Source organism: Maniola hyperantus, chromosome 21 (assembly GCF_902806685.2).
Source record: "Maniola hyperantus chromosome 21, iAphHyp1.2, whole genome shotgun sequence".
In the NCBI taxonomy this organism is placed as follows: domain Eukaryota; kingdom Metazoa; phylum Arthropoda; class Insecta; order Lepidoptera; family Nymphalidae; genus Maniola; species Maniola hyperantus.
The window spans coordinates 8,734,146-8,754,132 of NC_048556.1; the positions used below are offsets into that span (position 1 = coordinate 8,734,146).

A 19,987-nucleotide genomic window follows, 5' to 3' on the forward strand; every position below is an offset into this window, starting at 1 on the left:
AGTTCCAACGGGATTTTCACACGGGCGAAGTCCCGGGAAAAAGCTAGTAACATTATGTTAAAGATAGCATTGACACAGATATCAAAAACAATAATTTACTGAAAAAAGCACGATGGATCCTCTTGGTCACCAGCTAGTGTACTATACCTCTCTGGGTTTATATCCGTAGAGCAATTTGAAAATTTAATTGTCCAATAAATTATGTAACCAACATCTTGACAGTCTTATAAACATTACGGGGATGTTTTATTTTCATAACCATAATGTTGGACTCGTTCTGTCGTATTTCATTGAATATTTATGTTGGCACAAGTAATAATAGCTAGCGGATGCCTTTATACAAGGTGGTGTTATGAGAGTGGTCAGCTAGGCGTAAACTATTGTAGACGAAGAAATCAGGAGCGAGGGACCACGACTTTTTAATTTGAAGATTTAACTATTAAGAGCTTCTGACTCCGTCTAATACTTTTTCTTAAAAAGTGATATTTTTAATCTAGTTACAAATATCACTTTTTAATAAAAAGAAAAGTTCTGACTCACTCACTGACCGGCTTATCAACGCCCATTCAAAAAAGTTCCGTTTATAATGTAGACATTATAAGAAAAGATTTTTTTAATTCCCACGAGAGCGAGGCCGCGGTCAGCTTGTAATAATATCGATGAATTAAAATGGAATGTTGCAAATAATAGCCTTATTACAGGCTATTATTATTATTATTATTTAGGCGCAGTTTAAAGTGACGTTCAACACGTGCATTGTATAATATAAGTAAGGTGGATGGGTGTAGCCTCTGTTTAATTAAACCGTCTGCCAATCTGCATTTCATTCTTAGAAGAGACCGTCTGATCATCTACTACTGAGCAGGCGATGATGGGTTAGTGATGATAATGATGAATTATTGCATAAATTTTCGCTTTCCGCCTTCCCAAATTATCATCCTGTATACATATATTATGTCCTGTGGGACTATGGTCTATGAGTACCTGGGTGGAACGATTCTTCTTCTTCGCTCTGGGCTGGTTTCCGCACTTAAACGTTTCCGTCTGTTGTGCGTGCATTGCCCCTCCCCGCCGAAGAGGGTGGAACGATTATGACTCGTCGTAAATTTTCAACGTTTTTACTATCCTTCTGTGCTTTACAGCTATGCGACTAAAACTGAAAATTAGGTATAAGTTAGTTTTGTGAATAACTTTGCGAATCAACCCCTAATAGAGAAGGATGATGCTATAAGGTGCTAGCCCGATTAGGGCAATTTGCGGGATATTAAATGCTCTAGTAAAATATATCTCCCTGACCTCATGTTCAAACCTTAGAGGAATTATAGAATAACTAGCTGATGCCCGCGACTTCGTACGCGTGGATTTAGGTTTTTAAAAATCCCGTGGGAACTTTTTGATTTTACCATAAACCAACAAACAAACACACTTTCGCATTTATAATACCTAAGGGTACTGATGATAAGGGTACTGATTCATCTAAGGTTCAAACATCAAACTACAAACCTTCTACTCGAGTGAAGCCAAGGCGGGTACGCTAGTCTTAACTAAGCCTACAGGTAAATTGAGTCGAATTTTTACGACAGCCAGCGAATATCCTCTTAACCTTCAGCAAGATTTCTAGAGAAAATCCTCAAACAGATTACTTTAAGCCTCTATTTCAAAGATTGAGGCTATAAGAGTTATTGGTTAGGTTTGAGATTGATGGATAGGCAATTTTTTGCCTATATTGATTTCATTATTGGTCTCCATTAGGCTAGATAGGCTAGAGAGATCTTTTAGGCAAGCGCGTTCGAATTTTTACCTCATCATTGCCTATCGGACGTGATATCGGATCGGTAGTCAAGTGATAATCATTAATCACAAATCTAAAACTAATATTGTAAAGATGTTTGTTTTTATTCTACTACTAATCTCTAGAACTACTAAACCGATTTTGAAAATTCTTTCACCAGTAGAAAGCTACACTATTCAAATCAAATCAAATAAATTATTCAAGGTATATATATACACTAAATTACTAAGTAATAAATTACACTTTTTGATTGTCAGTTGTTGGATTTGTAAGATGTAGTAGTGATTATTTTTACACAAACTTAAAACTAAAGCTACGAGGGTTCCAAACGCGCCCAGGTCTGAGAAGAGCCAACAACAAACTCAGCCGGGTACTTTTTTTGTTTTTATTATCACCACTTTACAAAAACTCTTTAACTTGTTAGAAAACTCTTAGACTTATTATTCTTGAGTAAATTATGGCTGGCTATATTTTATTTTCAAAAAAATTAGAAGATCCCTACGAAAATTGTAATAAGCTACCCGTGCGAAGCCAGGGCGGGTCGCTACACGCACGCTAGTGTAGAATAAATGTAAAATACTGCCTTGGCATGCACAATGTACATACTATTTAGGATAAAAAGTATAAAATATCTAAGTAAAACGACTTGAATTACCGTTGCGGCTAATAAATATTCTCCAAATAGGTACCTCAACAATGGGTTCCTTATTAGAATAAAAACCAAGGCCCAAAGTATTAACAGAAGGTTCCTTTTCAGATCTCCTGCACCATGTCAACCGGGAGCTGCTCCGGTCCAGGGGTGTGTGGAGGGGCGAGACGAAGGCCCCCACCGCCTCCGGAGCCCACCATCTCCCTTGCTGCTGATCTGAGTGAACTTAGCTTAGACCAGGGCTACCATACCTTGGCTGATTGCGGACCACCTTCAAGGAGACGCAGAGATAACACCTTAACTGACGCTTTGTGGCTGAGGATATTGTCTTATCTTGAGGTAATTTTCTTTAAACTATGTGGAATCTGAAGTGGCAATGGGCAGAGCACATAGTTCGAAACCGATAAGTAGACGTTGGGGTCCCAATGAGTACTTAGTGCCTATGAGTTACTTAATTGAGCTAAAATCTAAACTAATTTTTATACCATTATACGAATACAAGCGTATACTATAATATAATACTTCGTCTGGGTGAAATTGTGTCTTGAAAAATCCCGTAAAAACACTTTCATTTTGCAAGAGAAAAAGTAGCCTCTGTCACTCCAGGTCTTTAATTACTCGTATATCCATGCAAAAAACCACGTCGAGTAGTTTCCCCCTTACGACATACCAAAGGAAGGAGAAACCAACAAACGACCACAAGTTCGCTATAATAAATAATACGGATAGTGTAAGACCAAAAGCCAGGGTAGGTAAGCGGAAGAGTTTGAATATTTATTGGTAATTATTATTCAGATGGCGATTTAACTGCCGGCTTTTGGGCTTCTTGAATTCTCATTTCCTCCCTGCTCTTAGAAACAAGAGGAAGGTAAAGGCCAAATTAATTGGATCACGACTGTCGGTCACTTATCCAGGCTACCTGTCGCTAAAATCGAATCTTGAACTAAAAAAAATCTGTTTAATTTCAGGTATCAGATCTCTGCCGCATGTCCCGCGTATGCCGACGATGGTCCCGCTTCGTCGCCAGGTTGTCAGCGAGGCCAGAACCTTGGAGAAGGATACGGGCAGCTGGTCCTTTAGAAGTAGCAGCTAGATGTGCTGGGGCAAGGGCTGGACCTTGCGTCAGTGCTGTTCGGGAGTGGCGGTCGAAGACTTGTGCTGTAAGATAACCTTACTTATCATTTTCTTCTTTAGAAGCTCATATTATGAGACGGAATCAGTGAACAAAAACATCTTAAGGAAATCTGCGAGATTGAGAGTTCTCCATAATGTTCTCAAGGTGTGTGAAGTCTGCCAATCCGCACTTGGCCAGCGTGGTCGACAATAGCCAAAAACCCTTCTTACTCTGAGAGGAGACCCATGCTCGGTAGTGAGCCGGCGATGGGTTGATCATGATGAAACTCATATTAATGCATCAATGAACATAGCCGTAGTACAACTAAATACTTTGTAATCTGTAACTCCTGCATTTTTGCTTATCTCACACTAAAACATTATCTCACGCAAAATCCAGTTAGCAATTGAGAGGAAACTTAATAATTCCTGGCTGGCTGGCTCCTAAATTCATCTCTTTTGATTAAAATCTGTATTATACTGAATTATTATTTGGTCTCCGTTTTTCCCACATAAAATTCAGACCTAGCTGAATCAGATTTAAGCTGGTGCAATAAACCCGATTTCATATAATAATGGGCAAAATAGAGACTAAAAAACTAGGTGCCAAATGAAATCATTTTAAACTAAATTGAAACGCAGCCTATTGATAAAATTGTTTTTGTTTGTTTCAACGTTTTTCTAAAAGGAAAAATTTTCTCCGTGAAAAAGGACTTCCACAGTTATAAAAATATGTAGAGTTATCCTCTAGGCTGCTAATAGGTAACTACTGTATAACAATATCATCTAATAATTGCCATCTCATATTATATTATGAATTATAACATATATCATGTTCTTTCATTGTGTATTCCGACTCATTAGTAACGGTATAATGCTTCCAAAATTTTGGCAATTCTTGTCTAGCCAGTTCTGGACGTTCCATTTGTCTAATTCACACAGACTTGGCTAGGCTGGCTGACATTCGGATTAATAGATTTCAGGTTTTTTAGGGTTCCGTACCTCAAAAGGAAAAAAGGAACCCTTATACCCAGACACTTTGTAGTCTGTCTGTACGTCTGTCCATCTGTCGTGTCTGTCAAGGTAATCTATAGGATACTTCCCGTTGACCTAGAATCATGAAATTTTGCAGGTAGGTAGGTCTTATAGCACAAGTAACGAAAAAGTCCAAAAATCGAAAATTTTTGCTTACATCACAAAAAAAACTTAAATGTGTTTACGAAAAAAATAATTTGTTCTACATAAAAGTACTGAGTACCTACGTATATCTTGTACGATGGTACGGAACCCGTCGTGTGCGAGTCCGACTCGTACTTGACTGGTTTTTGATAGTGGATATGAGTCGATCTTCTTTCACTATTTTTTTCAAGATTGGATTTTGACTCGACTTGGTTGTGACAAGATTTATTATTCTACTAAATCTTGCCAAAAAGCGAAAGGTCGTTAGATGAAACCCCCAATCGTCGGACGATAATAAATAATTGTCGTACTCCTGTGACTCATTCCTGAAACTTGAAGCCTTTGGTAGGACGATGGGTTAAAAATACACGGAGACATCTACAATTGGAGAAGTGGTGATAGTCGGGTAGTTAAGACGTTGGCCTTGAATTCGGGAGTCGAGAGTTCGATCCCTGACACGCGTCTCTAACTTTTCGGAGTTATGTGTGAGGAAACTGGCTTGCCTGAGAGTTCTCTATAATGTTCTCAAAGGCGTGTGAAGTCTGTCAATCTCCACTGGGCCAACGGGGTAGAGAGAGACTCGACCTCAGTAGTGGACCGACAATGGGTTGACCATGATGATGATGATCACTAGGCAGACAAATTTTTTATTCGATGAAAATCTCACCTGACGGTACGAGCAAGTGGCGATGCATTCTATACAGCGATTGGTAAATCGATGATTCTATGCCCTAACGCAAGCACTATCGTAGATCCACGTTTAGTACGGAACTGCCATTGCTTGACGGTACAACTCTATCAGTAGATGGTAACTTGCTCCAGCGGAAGTCAAAAGAGACATTTAAATAAGCTTTTTTTATTTGTCACGCCACTAGGCTCTTTAGAATCGTCAAGAGTCTCTGAATTAGTAAAAAAAATCGTTTTTAATGTTACAGGTGACAGTGGCTGGAGCTCAACTGCTAGTAGCAACGTTTAGAAATCTGACACACATAGCTTTAACAGGCTCCAACACTATGGACGCTAGGGCACTCGCGCCCATCATCACGGACTTGGTCGATTTAAGGCATATAGATCTGACAGGTAAGTTCAATTAACTTCAAAGTAGTTTCGATAGCTGCAAAGTGTCGCCACTAGATGGCATAAACAGTCGCTTCAGTACTGAGTGAACAATTTTGTCACTGGCAGCAAGCGAACCGTAGCTTAGTGGTCAGAGCGTCGGGCGCGATCCCAGGAGACGCGGGTTCGATTCCTGCCGGTCCGAAATTTTTGATATGTATTTAAAATTATTTAGAAACTAGCTGCCCTGGCGAACTTCGTTCAGCCTAACAGTCGATTCAATTATTTTAAATTTTTCTCTCCGTAAGAACCATCCCCGTACTTCAAGGAATATTATGAAAAAAGAATTAGCGAAATCGGTTCAGCTGTTCTCGAGATTTGCGATCAGCAACACATTCAGCGATTAATTTTTATACATATATAGAGATTTCCTTGAAGTGTAGGTAAAACACTATAAAAATTATAAAATATAGTAAAAAGCAAATAGGTATGTCATTTCTCGTTCAAAGAGCTGCATAATATGTGATATGGGCCTTTGAAAGTAGTTTCGATAGCTTCAAAGTGTCGCTACTGTATGTCCCGCACTTACCGCACGATTGCTTTATCTAGACGGCTTCATCGAACCTGTATGTACCTGTATGTATGTAATATCATATCCCTACTCTATCCCTTAGTATTTGGTTTAAGGATGATGGGTTCGTGTATATAAATACCTATAAGCTAAGGTTAGGCCTCATATTTTGTTAAAAGATTGCTCTCATAAATAAAAACAGTACTCCGGCTTATTGAATTGATTAAAAAACTTTAAGAATTCATAATTAAACCACCATTGTTCACAATATCTCATCTATTAAATTATGAATCGAGAAATTCATGAAAGTTATAACAAGAATTGAACTTTTACAATTATTCCAATGGATAATCTCAAATTGTTAAACTTAAATTATGTTTACGAAGTTCTTTGATGTGAACAGGCTTGACTTTGATTTTGAAGCTAATTGTTTGTGTAAGAAACCTTTTAAGTAACAAATGGTGGCTCAAACCGCGCGCGTGAAAGTACATTTCACCAAACATGCAACCAACAACCGGCCAAGTGCGAGTCAGACTCGCACACCGAGGGTTTCGTATTCGGGTATTTTTTCGACATAAAATATTATGCATAAAAATAAATAAAAATCTGTTTTAGAATGTACAGGTAATCTTGTCATATGATACCCCACTTGGTTATCTTACTTTGAAAATTTAAAAATACTAATTATCTTTTCATGAACACAATTTCATTTTTTTCTTGTACTACAAATTCACGGCTTTCAGATTTTCCCCTTATGTGTGCTATAAAATCTACCTACCTACCAAATTTTACGATTCTAGGTCAACGGGAAGTACCCTATAGGTTTCTTGACAGGCACGACAGACAAACAGATATGGGTTCCTTTTTTCCTTTTGAGGTACGGAACCCTAAAAATGTCTGTCTCCCTGCCGTTCCACATGATGCATAGAAAAATGAAACAATGCACCCATATGACATAAGCATTGATGAATTTTACTTGATCAATTTGCCCTGCAGAATCGACTGTTCTAATAAAAAGTGATTGTGTCGGTCTAAGATACCGCCCAAAAAATTACATTAGGTGTAAAGCCTCAAAGTTTCGTCTAATTATAAAAGTAATTTTTTACTTTACTTAAGACCTGTTTTTGCCACTTTACGCCTTCATTAATCATTTTATTTAAGACCATCCTCCGTATTGTTCAGTCCCTGTGTTTTTGGGATTATTTCTGTTTCTTTTTGTTTCTCCCAATTCTTTTCCGATTTTCTTTTTCAATAACTACTAGCTGATGCCCGCGACTTCGTCCACGTGGATTTACATTTTTCAAAATCCCGCGGGAACTCTTTGATTTCCGGGATAAAAAGTGGCCTATGTGTTAATCCAGGGTATAATCTACTTCCATTCCAAATTTCATCCAAATCTATTCAGCCGTTTTTGCGTGATTGAGTAACAAACATCCAAACATCCAAACATACACACATTTATAATATTATTAGGATTAGGATTAGGATGATTTCTCATTCTCTTGTTTTCTATAATAATAAAGGCTATCTTGATTCCAGGTTGTCCAAATGTGGACTGGCCAGAATGGGCGTGGTTAGAGAGTCGTTTAACAACGAGAAGACCGCCTATAGAATACATAGACCTAACCGATTGCGGCGCAGTAACCGACGCAGGACTATGTGCCTTGCTTCATACGTGCCCGTCATTGCAATATCTTTACCTCAGAAGATGCACTCTAGTCACAGGTAAGTTTTAATTACTTATAGTTTAACACATCTTAGAAGACAATTAAACAAAAGTAATCTAAATATATAAAAGAAAACGCTGACTGACTGACTGACTGATTGACTGATCTATCAACACACAGCTCAAACTACTGGACGGATTGGGCTGTTTGGCATGCATATAGCTATTATGACGTATACATCCGCTACGAAAGGATTTTTGAAAATTCAACCCTTAAAGGGCTGGGGCGAAATAGGGGTTTCAAATTTGTGTATTCCACGCAGACGAAGTTGCTAGCGTAAGCTAGTTTACGTATAACATTTATTTTATTTAAGAAATTATGTAATCTTGTCACAGGTAAGTTTGATTAAAATTGTACGAGGTTCACAGTTAAATTAATATGTCACCTTTTCTCACAGGGAAGTAGTATTTGAAATACTGTATATTGCATACTATGGAAATCAAAGAAGAGTTTATTAAGTTGTTACAAATTTAAATTAAATTAAATTACAGATGCTGGTGTCCGGTGGATACCTTCATATTGCGCACTCAAGGAGTTGAGTGTTTCCGACTGTATAGGAGTTACGGACTTCGGCCTATACGAATTAGCGAAGTTGGGACCTGCGTTAAGATACATTTCTGTTGCTAAATGTTCTCAGGTAAGTTTTGTTAATTTTTATACAAGTAGCTATTACAAATTTCAATCCATCTATTAGCTTAAATGCATTCATTGTTATTTTTTGGGCTTAACTGTGGAACCAATTCCCTTCGGCGGTGTTCCCATTAGATAACAAAATGGGTTCATTCAAGGGGCGGACCAACAATTTCCTGAAATGCCGCCAACGCATTGGTACTGCAAATGTTAATTGGCGGCGGTAATCACTTAACATCAGGTGACCGCCTGCTTATTTATTCGCCATTAAAAAAAAGCTTTCGAGAGCATATTATCATAAAACGCTGTGTTAATTTGGTTGAACACCGAACTTGAAATAAAATTAATTGATCCGAGGACTAAAAGTAGTGATCATTTTGATTCCACAGACGTTTTGCAAAGCAAGATTTCAATAAATAAAAAAACCGTGAGATGCCGATAAGACTAGCTGATGCTCGCGACGTCGTTCGCATGGAATTAAGTTTTTTAAAAATCCCGTGGGAACTCTTTGATTTCCCGGGATAAATAGTAGCCTATATTACTCTCCAGGTCTTTAGCTATACCCATGCAAAAAATCACGTCAATCCATTGCACCGTTGCGACGTCATTGAAGGACAAACCAACAAACAAACACACTTTTGCATTTATAATGAGGGTATTGATCTTGTAATCTGTCTTGCTAACTCAAATGTGTAACAATAGCTACGCACTGTCCAGTGGGATAGCTCACTTTCTGGCTGTTCTCAAAACGTCTTTCAAGAAGTTTCTCTTCAACAATTATTCTAATTTTAACTATGTACTTATGGTTTTGGTTCCAGATATCAGATTCGGGTATCCGGACGTTAGCAAGGCGGTGCTATAAGCTCCGATATCTCAACGCGAGGGGATGTGGTGCCCTGGGTGATGATGGCGTGGAAGCGATTGGCAGGGGATGCTCGAGGTTAAGAGCTCTTGATTTGGGAGCAACTGATGTTTCGGAAGCAGGACTACAGGTAAAGATTTTAATTGCCTAATTAAGTGTAGTGATTAAAACTCAAGCAAACTACGTTTTATTCCGAAAATTAAAGAAAAGAAAAGAAAGAAAATACGTTTATTTTTTAAAGCTGTGCCACACATTGGGGCCGATTCTCTTGTACAAGATTTCTAAACTAAACTAAAATGTCACGTCTAAATCTATTGCTATCTCTGTCATAATGCTGGCCGAGGCCTCCCACCAGACCAAAAAGTTTATTACCCTTTGCTCATAAACAAAATTTCATTCCCATAGGATGCCACCATGCCACGTTAACATGGTTGATTGGAACTATCTACTCCAGTCCGTGGGTATTTTCAACAAACTATTTTGGAAATCATTGTTTGTATGGAGGTTTTGTCATTTAGCAGCAAATAAAAAGTTTGTCGGGAAGTTTCCGACCCTTCTCAAAAACGAACCTGTCTGAACTTTTGATTAGCCTTCATGTACAAGTTTTTAAAAAATTTGGAGGATTGTATTTATGAGCTACGAGAGTTTACGTAATAAGTACCAGAACTGTTTGCGTCTATCCCAAGAATAATAGGTACGGTTTCTTGATAATCGTCAATCCCATATTGAAAATAATTATAATTTAAACCTATCTTAGGTTTAAATTATAATTATTCTCAATGTTTTCACCGATTTATTTTAATGTAGATAACGGGTACATACCACGATTAATTTAGAATTATTAGATTATCAGCGATTATCACCAGATTTTTCATGGTTAACCATTTTTGGAGGGCGACTGGCAATTGCTACTTAGTTAAACTTAACTCAGTTTGCTATAATAAAGAATTCATTCAATAAAAATACCAGTAACCTACTAAAATCTGCAATTTTTTTTTCAAAAATAATATCTTTCTTTTCAGATACTAGCTCGATGCTGTCCAAACCTAAAGAAGCTGGCTCTACGAGGCTGTGAACTAATAGGCGACGATGGTTTAGAAGCAGTGGCGTACTACTGCAGAGGTCTTACACAGTTGAACATACAAGACACACCCGTCACGTTGAGAGGTTATAGAGCGGTTAAGAAGTATTGCAAGCGATGTGTCATCGAGCATACGAACCCTGGATTTTGTTGAAAGGACTTCAAAGAAGTTTGGTTTGTGAATTTCTTTATGGGAATGGAGTAAATAAATGATTAAAGAACGGTTAGCGCCCATCTATGACTTTTAGCGGTGCGGTGAGCGAAGCTACGAGCGGGACGGTGCGCGGAAATGTAAATGTAGAGGCAGGTATATGGCGGCGGCATCATTCACTTTAACTTGTTGCGTGCCGTCATGCTGGCACGATTGCTTTATTCGTTTGTGATCGATGTGTGATTTGCATTGGCGCAAACATGACGTCAGGGGACAAGTTATAGTGAACAGTCTGTACCTTGCATAGGTACCTTGTAGATTTTTTCATGTCAGTTTCTGCCGCTCGTCTTGCGTAGCTACCGTTAGCAGAAAGTTCATGGACAGTGCGTTAGGATTTTAACTAATGGTTTAGGTATGTTTTGAAAATAATGTATCGTTGAAAACTCAATATATCTGCAAGAGAAATTGCAAATAGGAGCATAGGATGGAAGAAAATAAATTGTTCGGTGACGTGTAGAGTTAATTTGCTCTAAAAACATGTAGGTATGTATAGTACGCGACAGGTTGAGATGGCAATCGAGGAGGGAACGCCCCGCACATCCACACAGCCCCCGCGCTAAACCGGTGCGGGCGAGGCGGGTGACGTGCGCGTGTGCCGGGCGTCCTCCCGCCTCATACCCCGATTGCCATCTCAAACTGTCGTGGACTATACGAGCATTTTGAGACAGAATTTAAACTTACCTGTCAAATAAGTGGTAGTAATTAAGACTTACCTGTTAATTTTTGGAAAATTAACTAGAAATGAGGAGAAATAACTCAATTATACAAAGGTGCTTTTTGATTATAATATATGTACATTGTACATTTTGAAAATATTATGTACCTATAATGTTGATATTATGTAAGATTCATTTGAATTGTTTAGTTAAGTTAAGCTGTGTATATATTAGATGTTGTAAAACCAACGAGAGATTGCGTTTTTGACGTTTCGATAGCAAATCAAAGTAATGTGTCCGAGACATCGATATAAATGACAAGATATGGTTAAGCGAACAAAATTTTTCACGGTTTAGAAACCAAATAAATCAGCGCCACCTCTTAGATACTAATCAACGACCCGTTTGAAATCCAGACGTCACTGAGGTTGCATTGGTTTATAAGCACCAATGAGTCTGTGTCATTTTGTTTGTTAAATAACCCTGTCCATTTGAAGTAAAATATAAGTCAATGGTCCGAGAGCATTTTGTAACTGACAGACGCGGACCTCAAAAACGCAATCTCTCGATGGCTCTATAGTAGGTACCTATAATCAAAATAAAACTTAGGTACCTATAGCAATATTAATGACCGTTGTACAGTACAATAATAATCTAGCTAAATAGCTATCTCATGACACTTAAATAATTCGGCATAGTGAAATTCTTTCAAGTGAAGATACAAGAAAATTAATTCATAAACTTATTTATGAGTACCTAAGGCGCCACACGGTCCATCTTATACGGCAATAAATAAGCTCGACCTATGTTGGTAGTTATTTTATTCATGCTACACCGTACAAAAATCGGACTGTGGTGCAGCCGGGAAACTGAGACTAATTTGTTTGTATATCTGTGCTCCGAATCATCATCATCATCATCATGATCAACCCATCGCCGGCTCAATACAGAGCACAGGTCTTCTCTCAGAGTGACAAAGGTTTTGGCTATAGTCTACCACGCTGGCCATGTGCGGATTGGTAGACTTCACACATCTTTGAGAACATTATGGGGAACTCTCAGGCATGCAGGTTTCCTCACGATGTTTTCCTTCACCGTTAAAGCAAGTGATATTTAATAACTTAAAACGTACATAACTCCGAAAAGTTAGAGGTGCGTGCCCGGGATCGAACCCCCGACCTCCGATTAGAAGGCGGACGTCCTAACCGCTAGGCTATCACAGCTCTACAAACATCGGCTATCAGCACATATGTATATTGTGCTCTGAATACATTCCTCTTATCTGTTTTCTAAGTGCGATTTTATGCTATGCTTTGCACGAGCTGGGCAGTGCCGCAGACGGTAGATAGTTATTGTGTTTGTACTCGAACGAATCAGACGTATATTCTCTTAAATGCTATGTATATTGAACCATATGCTACATTAATCGTCCGGGCACGGTGTTTAACGTCAATATACCGTTTTGAATAGTTCATAGAAGCCATAGAGCAAATCTTTGACCGTCTGAGGTACAGCGAGGTGATTCGCTAACTCAGTGTCTAACACTGAATGATATAGCCACCGAGGTAATATGACATTGGTTGATTCTACATCTACTTCATTGAATATTTTTTCGAAGAAAACCTTCAATGGATTGTCAAATGAGCTCGGTGGCTATCATTCAGTGTTAGACACTGAGTTAGGGAATCAGTACGCTGAATCGGATCGTGCATGGTGTACCATGAATTCACCTTAATGCCGTTAACATATTTTTATGCCTAATCTTACCTTATTTTCGTAGCAATAAATTTACTTCTCAAACGATTTATGTTCCTTATAATAATTCTTTATCGTCTTGTATACGACTGATATTCAAAGGTCTTTGCCAGAAAAACTCGCATTAAATCCTAAAAAATATCTCAAAGAAAAGTGGGAATAGACGTAAAAGGAATTAGCGTCCATCAAAGAAATAAGAACTTTGTAAAGTACAAAGAATGAAATATTCAAGGCAGTCTTCATTGAGCTCATTGAATATTATAATAGGTATACTTACCTACTTATCTAACATAAAAACATTTTCCCCTTTTTAAGTCTTCGACGATTTATATAAGCTTAGGTTTATATAAATGGATTAAGCACAAGTTATTATTCGTGCAAGTTAACGTGTGGATGTAACCTAAGCTCAGCAATTACCTATTTTAAGAGAAGTTCCCCGGCGCGCTCCCCAGCGTCAGAGTGAACTACGAGAGTGAGGGAACTCTCGCTTGTTGAATCCTGAATGGTGCCATGAAATAAATAAGAAAATAGGGTTACCTAGCGGCAAATGTACTAACGTTTGACGCCTGCCAGTGACGTCGAAGTCTCGACGTTTTGTTAGAAGTTCCCTAACTGTCGTGAACTGTGCCAGCGTTATCTACACATCGAGTTTGATTCAAATACTTAATAGTACCTTATGCAAAATACGTTTTTTTTTTGAGAGGACATTGATCTATTATATAATTAATAATTGTTAATTAAGAGAGTAAACTCTATACTAAATTCTCTTAATTATGAAAGACAGCCCGCGACTTCGTCCGCGTGGATTTAGGTTTTTAAAAATCCCGTGGGAACTCTTTGATTTTCCTGTGAATTTCGTCAAAATCGGTTGAACGGATGGGCCGTGAAAAGCTAGCAGACAGACAGACAGACAGGCAGACACACTTTCACATTTATAATATTAGTATGGAAGTATGGATTGTACAAAGTTCAGAAACATCTATTTGTAAATGTCTTAATATAATTTTGTATTAATAGTTAAGTATAATACAAACAGTGCAATTGCTTTCTGGATATTGTACCGATACAACAAGTTTGACTCTAACAAAAATTAGCGCTTTAATATTTCCCAAACGGATCCTAATTCCCTAAATAATAATTCTTCACACATCCGTCTAATATTTTTGCCTAGGCAAGGCCTATCCAACAAATACTCATACCATTGAGGGAAAAAAAATCTATCCCACTTTAGGTGTATGTATGTATTGTATGTATGGGAGGTCCAACCCTATTTTTTTAAATGTTTCCTAGTTCACTACGGAAGCCAAAAAAAGAAGTTTTATTAAGCTGAGTTGTAGTTGAATATATGTCGAAAATTGGACCAATTTTATGGAAAAATCATGCAAAAACCGGAGCTGTCGTGAATATAACCAGGGTTCTGATTTTCATATTTTTAGAAAAAAGTCGAGCTTTTGCATTCGCAGTACACAGTCTTCATAATTTAGGTATACATATAAAATAGGGTAAAATTTGTCCAATTTTATCGATCGAAAACCTAATAAAAAAGTTTTTTTCGAAATTAATTTTACAAGTCGTAAAATAAAGTTTCCTTTTCATTTGATGAACTGATTTCTTTTATTTCATGCTTAACAGACTTGAACATTCATTTAAGCGCAAAAAATATTTAAATAAAACGCATTATTTAATCACATTAAATTTTTTCAATAAAGCTTCAAAACTCCGGAACTCCGGAATCGGAACACTGAGCATTGAAACCCGACTCCGGAGCTCAATTAATATAGTCCGAATTACAATCCCTAATACCTACATACTTATTCAAAGAAATATATGTATTAGAAGAAATTAAAATCAATAAATATTAGGTGCAAAAATTGTATTTATTCTGTGCCATAGAAAATAAGTCCAACACGCGTAATACTAACAATAGCTTTTAAGCGTAGTAATAACTAATAGGTAAACTGTGTATATAAATTGTTTTAGTTACAGTAGAATATTAATTTCCTATAAATATGTATTTAAAATTGATGTGTCTTTAAAAGATGTTTTTGTTTATATAAAAACCTATTTAATAACAATGCCATTGTTATTTTAGTTTTGATTATATTAAAATATAATTTATACGATTATAATAGTAGTTTTTTTATGATACGCCATGTTCTAAGAACCTCTTGAACTTGAAAGTACCTGCATAAATCATAATCGAAGATCCAAACGTACACCGCCTTCATGGGTTACCATAAATCAAGACAGTTCAGTTCAGTAAATCCATATTATGAAATGAATTTTTTGAAAGCAATGAATTTATATATGTTATGTGAAAGGGAATTCCTTTCAAAAGCACAAAAATCTACAAAGTACAGAGCTTAAACGGTACAAAAGAAATTGTCACTTATGTTACAATGAATTCCTAAGTGATTCAATTTTCAACCATAATTCAGGAGAATGAGAGTTTAAATTAGGTTGGACATTATTCCCTCCTTTATCTACCTCTCGACGTATTATGAAGAGCCGGGTCCAACAATTGCCAATTCAATTTACGCTCAACCTCAGCACTGTCAAGGTTAATCAGGCGATAAGGGTGCAAGTACGAGAAACGAGGAGGAGGAGGAGGGCAGCCTTCAATTGAATTTAAACCGTGTGACAGTCGGTTTAAAGCTAAAAGCCTCTTAACAGGGCAGTTTTTTTTTTACACCTGACGAAGGTGTACATGGCGAAGGACTACAGTTGACTCGTTTCAATGGAATTTAAACCGTGTGGCAATCACCTTAAAGTCAAAAGTTTATAATAAAATATGTTTTCAGTAATGTGTTTCAGTGTTTGTGGAAATCATTGATAGTATTATTGTTATTGGGATGAACATAAGTGTAGGTTTGAGTAAATCGAATATGATCTGCGTAATCCATACTAATATAATAATAAAACGTGAAAGTGTGTCTGTCTGCCTGCTAGCTTTTTACGGCCCATTCGTTAAACTGATTCTGACAAAATTTGGTACAGAGCTAGCTTGCATCCTCGATGAGGACATAGACTACTTTTTATCCCGTGAAATTTTAGTTTAGAGTTCCCACGGGATTTTAAAAATAGATTAACTGATTTTGATGAATTTTGGTACAGATATTGTTTGCATTTCAGATATGGACATAGAATACTTTTTATACCGGAAAGTCTAAGAGTACTAAATCGTAAAAAGTCCGATTTTGCCTAATTTTTCTGAAGTAGGGTAAAACTCATTCGACGAAAAATGCGACTCAATATTTTCCAGCCAACTCATGACCGCCATTTGCTAAATTAGGCAACATACACGCACTGAGCCCTCGTAGATTTGGTAATGGCGTCGTAAAACTTAGGTTAGGGCTCAGCCTATAAGTTCACGTGTAAATATCAAACGCTTGGGCCCATAAAACACGATGTCGATCTAATTACGCTTTCCGTTAAGTAGTAAACCATTTATATTTACGATGGTTTTGTGGAAATATTCTGAAAGTTCTGTAGGTAAGTATAAATATTTTACGACTGGACTCACGTGATTAATCGGAGTATGCCCGATACTGGACGGTTCGGTCTGAAATTTGGCATCCAGATCCATCCAGCTAATATGACGTAGGCATCTGCTAAGAAAGAATTTTTAAAAATTCAACACCTAAGGGGGTGAAATAGGGGTTTGGAAATTGTGTAGTCCACGCGGACGAAGTCGCGAGTATAAGCTAGTAAAATTACAAATAGGCTACTTTTATATCTATAGACTTTATAGGATATACATAATACATGTTGGCTCCAGTAGTCTCTTGAAGTCCCACTTAACATAAGAAGGGCAGATTAAAATTATACACGCGCAGCAATAAGTAGCTATTTCAGTACACATTTGTACTATTTATAGCTTCTTATCGCACCTAAGTACTGGAAAATTTCTGTTTATTTTTACTTATCTATTTGTAGATTCAATCGCATATATTGTGGTTTTATCAATCCCTGCCATTGAGTTAGATCATAGAGCAACAGACATCAGGCGTAAAGGATTATGTAATTAAATGACAAAAAATACCCTCAGAATTAATTTCCTTCTCTATTAGATTTGAATTGTTTTTTGAGCCGATGATATTACAAAAAATGTTTTGGAATGCTCTTGGCCCCTCGAAGCTTTAGCTTTAAGTGGACGTAATAATTAATACCATCGTTTCTGCAAATATAATTAACTAGCTGATGCCCGCGAATCAGATTTTTAAAAATCCCGTGGGAACTCTTTGATTTCCCGGGATAAATAGTAGCCTATATTACTCTCCAGGTCTTTAGCTATACCCATGCAAAAAATCACGTCAATCCGTTGCACCGTTGCGACGTGATTGAAGGACAAACCAACAAACAAACACACTTTTGCATTTATAATAAGGGTACTGATTATGAGTGGTGAATTTAATATCAAGGTTGAATTCATTATGGTGGTAATTGGTGCTCTAGTAACACAACAGCTCTCTGGACTCTAAGCTAAAATTGTCATCGATTCAAGTGCTTTTTGAGATAAGGATATTTTTGAATTGACTGTATCTTACAGACGTGACCAATAATATTATATTTAAGGTTATCTTTGTTTTAATGTTATCTTCGACAAGTTGGCGCTTGACAGTTATCGCAGATGGTAAATAGTGATAGACTCGGTTATATTATTAGATTGGTTTGTAGACTACGGCAACTGACAAGTAGTATAGGTCTGGGAATTTAAAAAGTCTTTACTTAGTAGGTAGGTAGAGGTACCTCCCATATCAATTTATAACCGACAGTTTCTAAATCCCATCAAATTTTGTGGTCAGGTCCGGTACAGCGGGTTGAGGAGTTGGGATTCAATTTTCAATTTATGGGACAGTGTCGCAAAGTTTCTTCTTCTTCTACTTATTTTGATTTGTGGCTTTCAGTAGTGCCACACCGAGCACAGTGCACTTCGCCAATGTCACGTAGAAGCAAAGTTTATCTATCGATTAAAAAAACAAACTCAAATCGGTTCAGAAATCTCGGAGATTTCGGTGTATATAGATAAAAAACACAGCTCCTCCTTTTTTGAAAGTCGGTTAAAAAAGTAGCCTATATTACTCCTTGGTTAATCCTCTACTTGTGTTTAAAGTCCCTTCAAAATAACTTCAGCCGTGTGGAAGATTAGCCCGTTCAAACAGACAGACAAACAAACATTTTAAAAACGTGTGATTCAGTTATGCTACAGTTCAAATAGCCATATGATGTGAGGTAGTTATTTGGTAATTACAGACAGATACTTTAATTTTATTTATTAGCAGATAAGTATAGATAGTGTTATTGGCTGAATAATATCGGTTAAATCTTGGCTTCCGGCTCTACGCAGTTTTATATTAAGTACTAGCTGATGCCCGCGATTTCATTCGCGTGGATTTAGGTTTTAGAAAATCCCGTGGAACCTCTTTAATTTTCCGGGATAAAAAGTAGCATTTTATTATTATTTATTTATTTATTATTTAATTAGAACGGCCATAAAGCCAATTACACTAATTAAACTACGAGTACAAACTAACATAAACATACATACAAAAATTGTTAAAATTATAAATTTTAAAAAGCAAAATTATAAATTTTCACAAAAGTGCAAAATCTGACCCATGAGGTCAGCCCATTTGTCAGCAAATATGTCACAGCGAGGGGACTCCTTCAGCAGCGCGTTGAGCGCAGCCAAAGTGCGCGGTATGGGTGACCTGGAGCGCGCTACCGTGCGACTAAACGGACTTACCAAAAATTTGGAGCGGTGGCGGAGATAGCTGTAATTAGAGGGTGCATAAACGCCTTTCACGGCCCATCCGTTCAACTAATTTTGGCGAAATTTGGTACAGAGATAGCTTGCATACCGGGGAAGGACATAGGCTTTTTATCCCGGAAAATCAAAGAGTTCCCATGGGAGTTTTAAAAACTTAAATCCACGTGGATGAAGTCGCGGGCATCATCTAGTTTAATATGTACAAACAGGTCAGTCATATAAATACGTAACAAAATTGTTACCTCACTTTCCAAAAATAGAAAAGTAGGTAAAACTAATTTTCCTGAGAAAGGTGATGTTTGTTTCAATGGACAAAGCATTTGGAACAAACGTCGAAAAGTAAATCCACTCAAGATGTTTGAGTTTGACCAAAACTTCTCTTCATTTCTTAGATGGAACTTCTATATTCGCGTCTATTCAATTTCCGAACATTGTTGTAGATGAAAATAAATTCACAAAATGAAACTCTGGACTTGAATAGGAAAGTCGTTCTTGCTCTCAAATCAAATGGAAAATCGGATCAAGTGAAAACTACATACTTATTACTTACATACGTATGGTCATATTTATATCATTTCGTTGTGACAAATATAATATTAGTATGAGAGTTAATACGGGTTTGAAGAAATAAAATTCATTTTCACCTGTTTCTAGGAGATTTGGAGTTTATACAAATCAAATCAAATCGAATGGTTTATTCTAAATAGGTAATAAATTTCACTTTTTGAAAGTCAGTTGTTGCATTTGTAAGATGATATGGTGGTGATAATTTTTACGCGAACTTAAAAGCTAAAGCTATTGAGTTTAATGAGGTAGTTATTTCGGAATTACAGACAGACACTTTAATTTGATTTATTAGTATAGAAGTATAGAAGTATAGAATATAGATATAGATATACTTAGAGGCAGTCACATTGCAAATAAATAATTTGATT

The 19,987-nt window shown here is 37.0% G+C and overlaps 1 protein-coding gene across 1 annotated transcript in view; it reads left to right on the forward strand.

Annotated features, from left to right (window-relative positions):
- LOC117992373 (F-box/LRR-repeat protein 7-like) overlaps nucleotides 1-13,040 on the forward strand; it is a 45,778-nt gene extending 32,738 nt beyond the window's left edge. The window contains exons 2-8 of the mRNA XM_034980050.2: nucleotides 2,550-2,780; nucleotides 3,410-3,601; nucleotides 5,669-5,813; nucleotides 7,900-8,085; nucleotides 8,579-8,724; nucleotides 9,536-9,709; nucleotides 10,602-13,040. Of these exons, the coding sequence (XP_034835941.1) occupies nucleotides 2,562-2,780; nucleotides 3,410-3,601; nucleotides 5,669-5,813; nucleotides 7,900-8,085; nucleotides 8,579-8,724; nucleotides 9,536-9,709; nucleotides 10,602-10,814 (1,275 nt within the window). The 5' untranslated portion in view covers nucleotides 2,550-2,561 and the 3' untranslated portion in view covers nucleotides 10,815-13,040. The remainder of the gene's footprint in view (nucleotides 1-2,549; nucleotides 2,781-3,409; nucleotides 3,602-5,668; nucleotides 5,814-7,899; nucleotides 8,086-8,578; nucleotides 8,725-9,535; nucleotides 9,710-10,601) is intronic.
- Nucleotides 13,041-19,987: the final 6,947 nt, after the last annotated feature.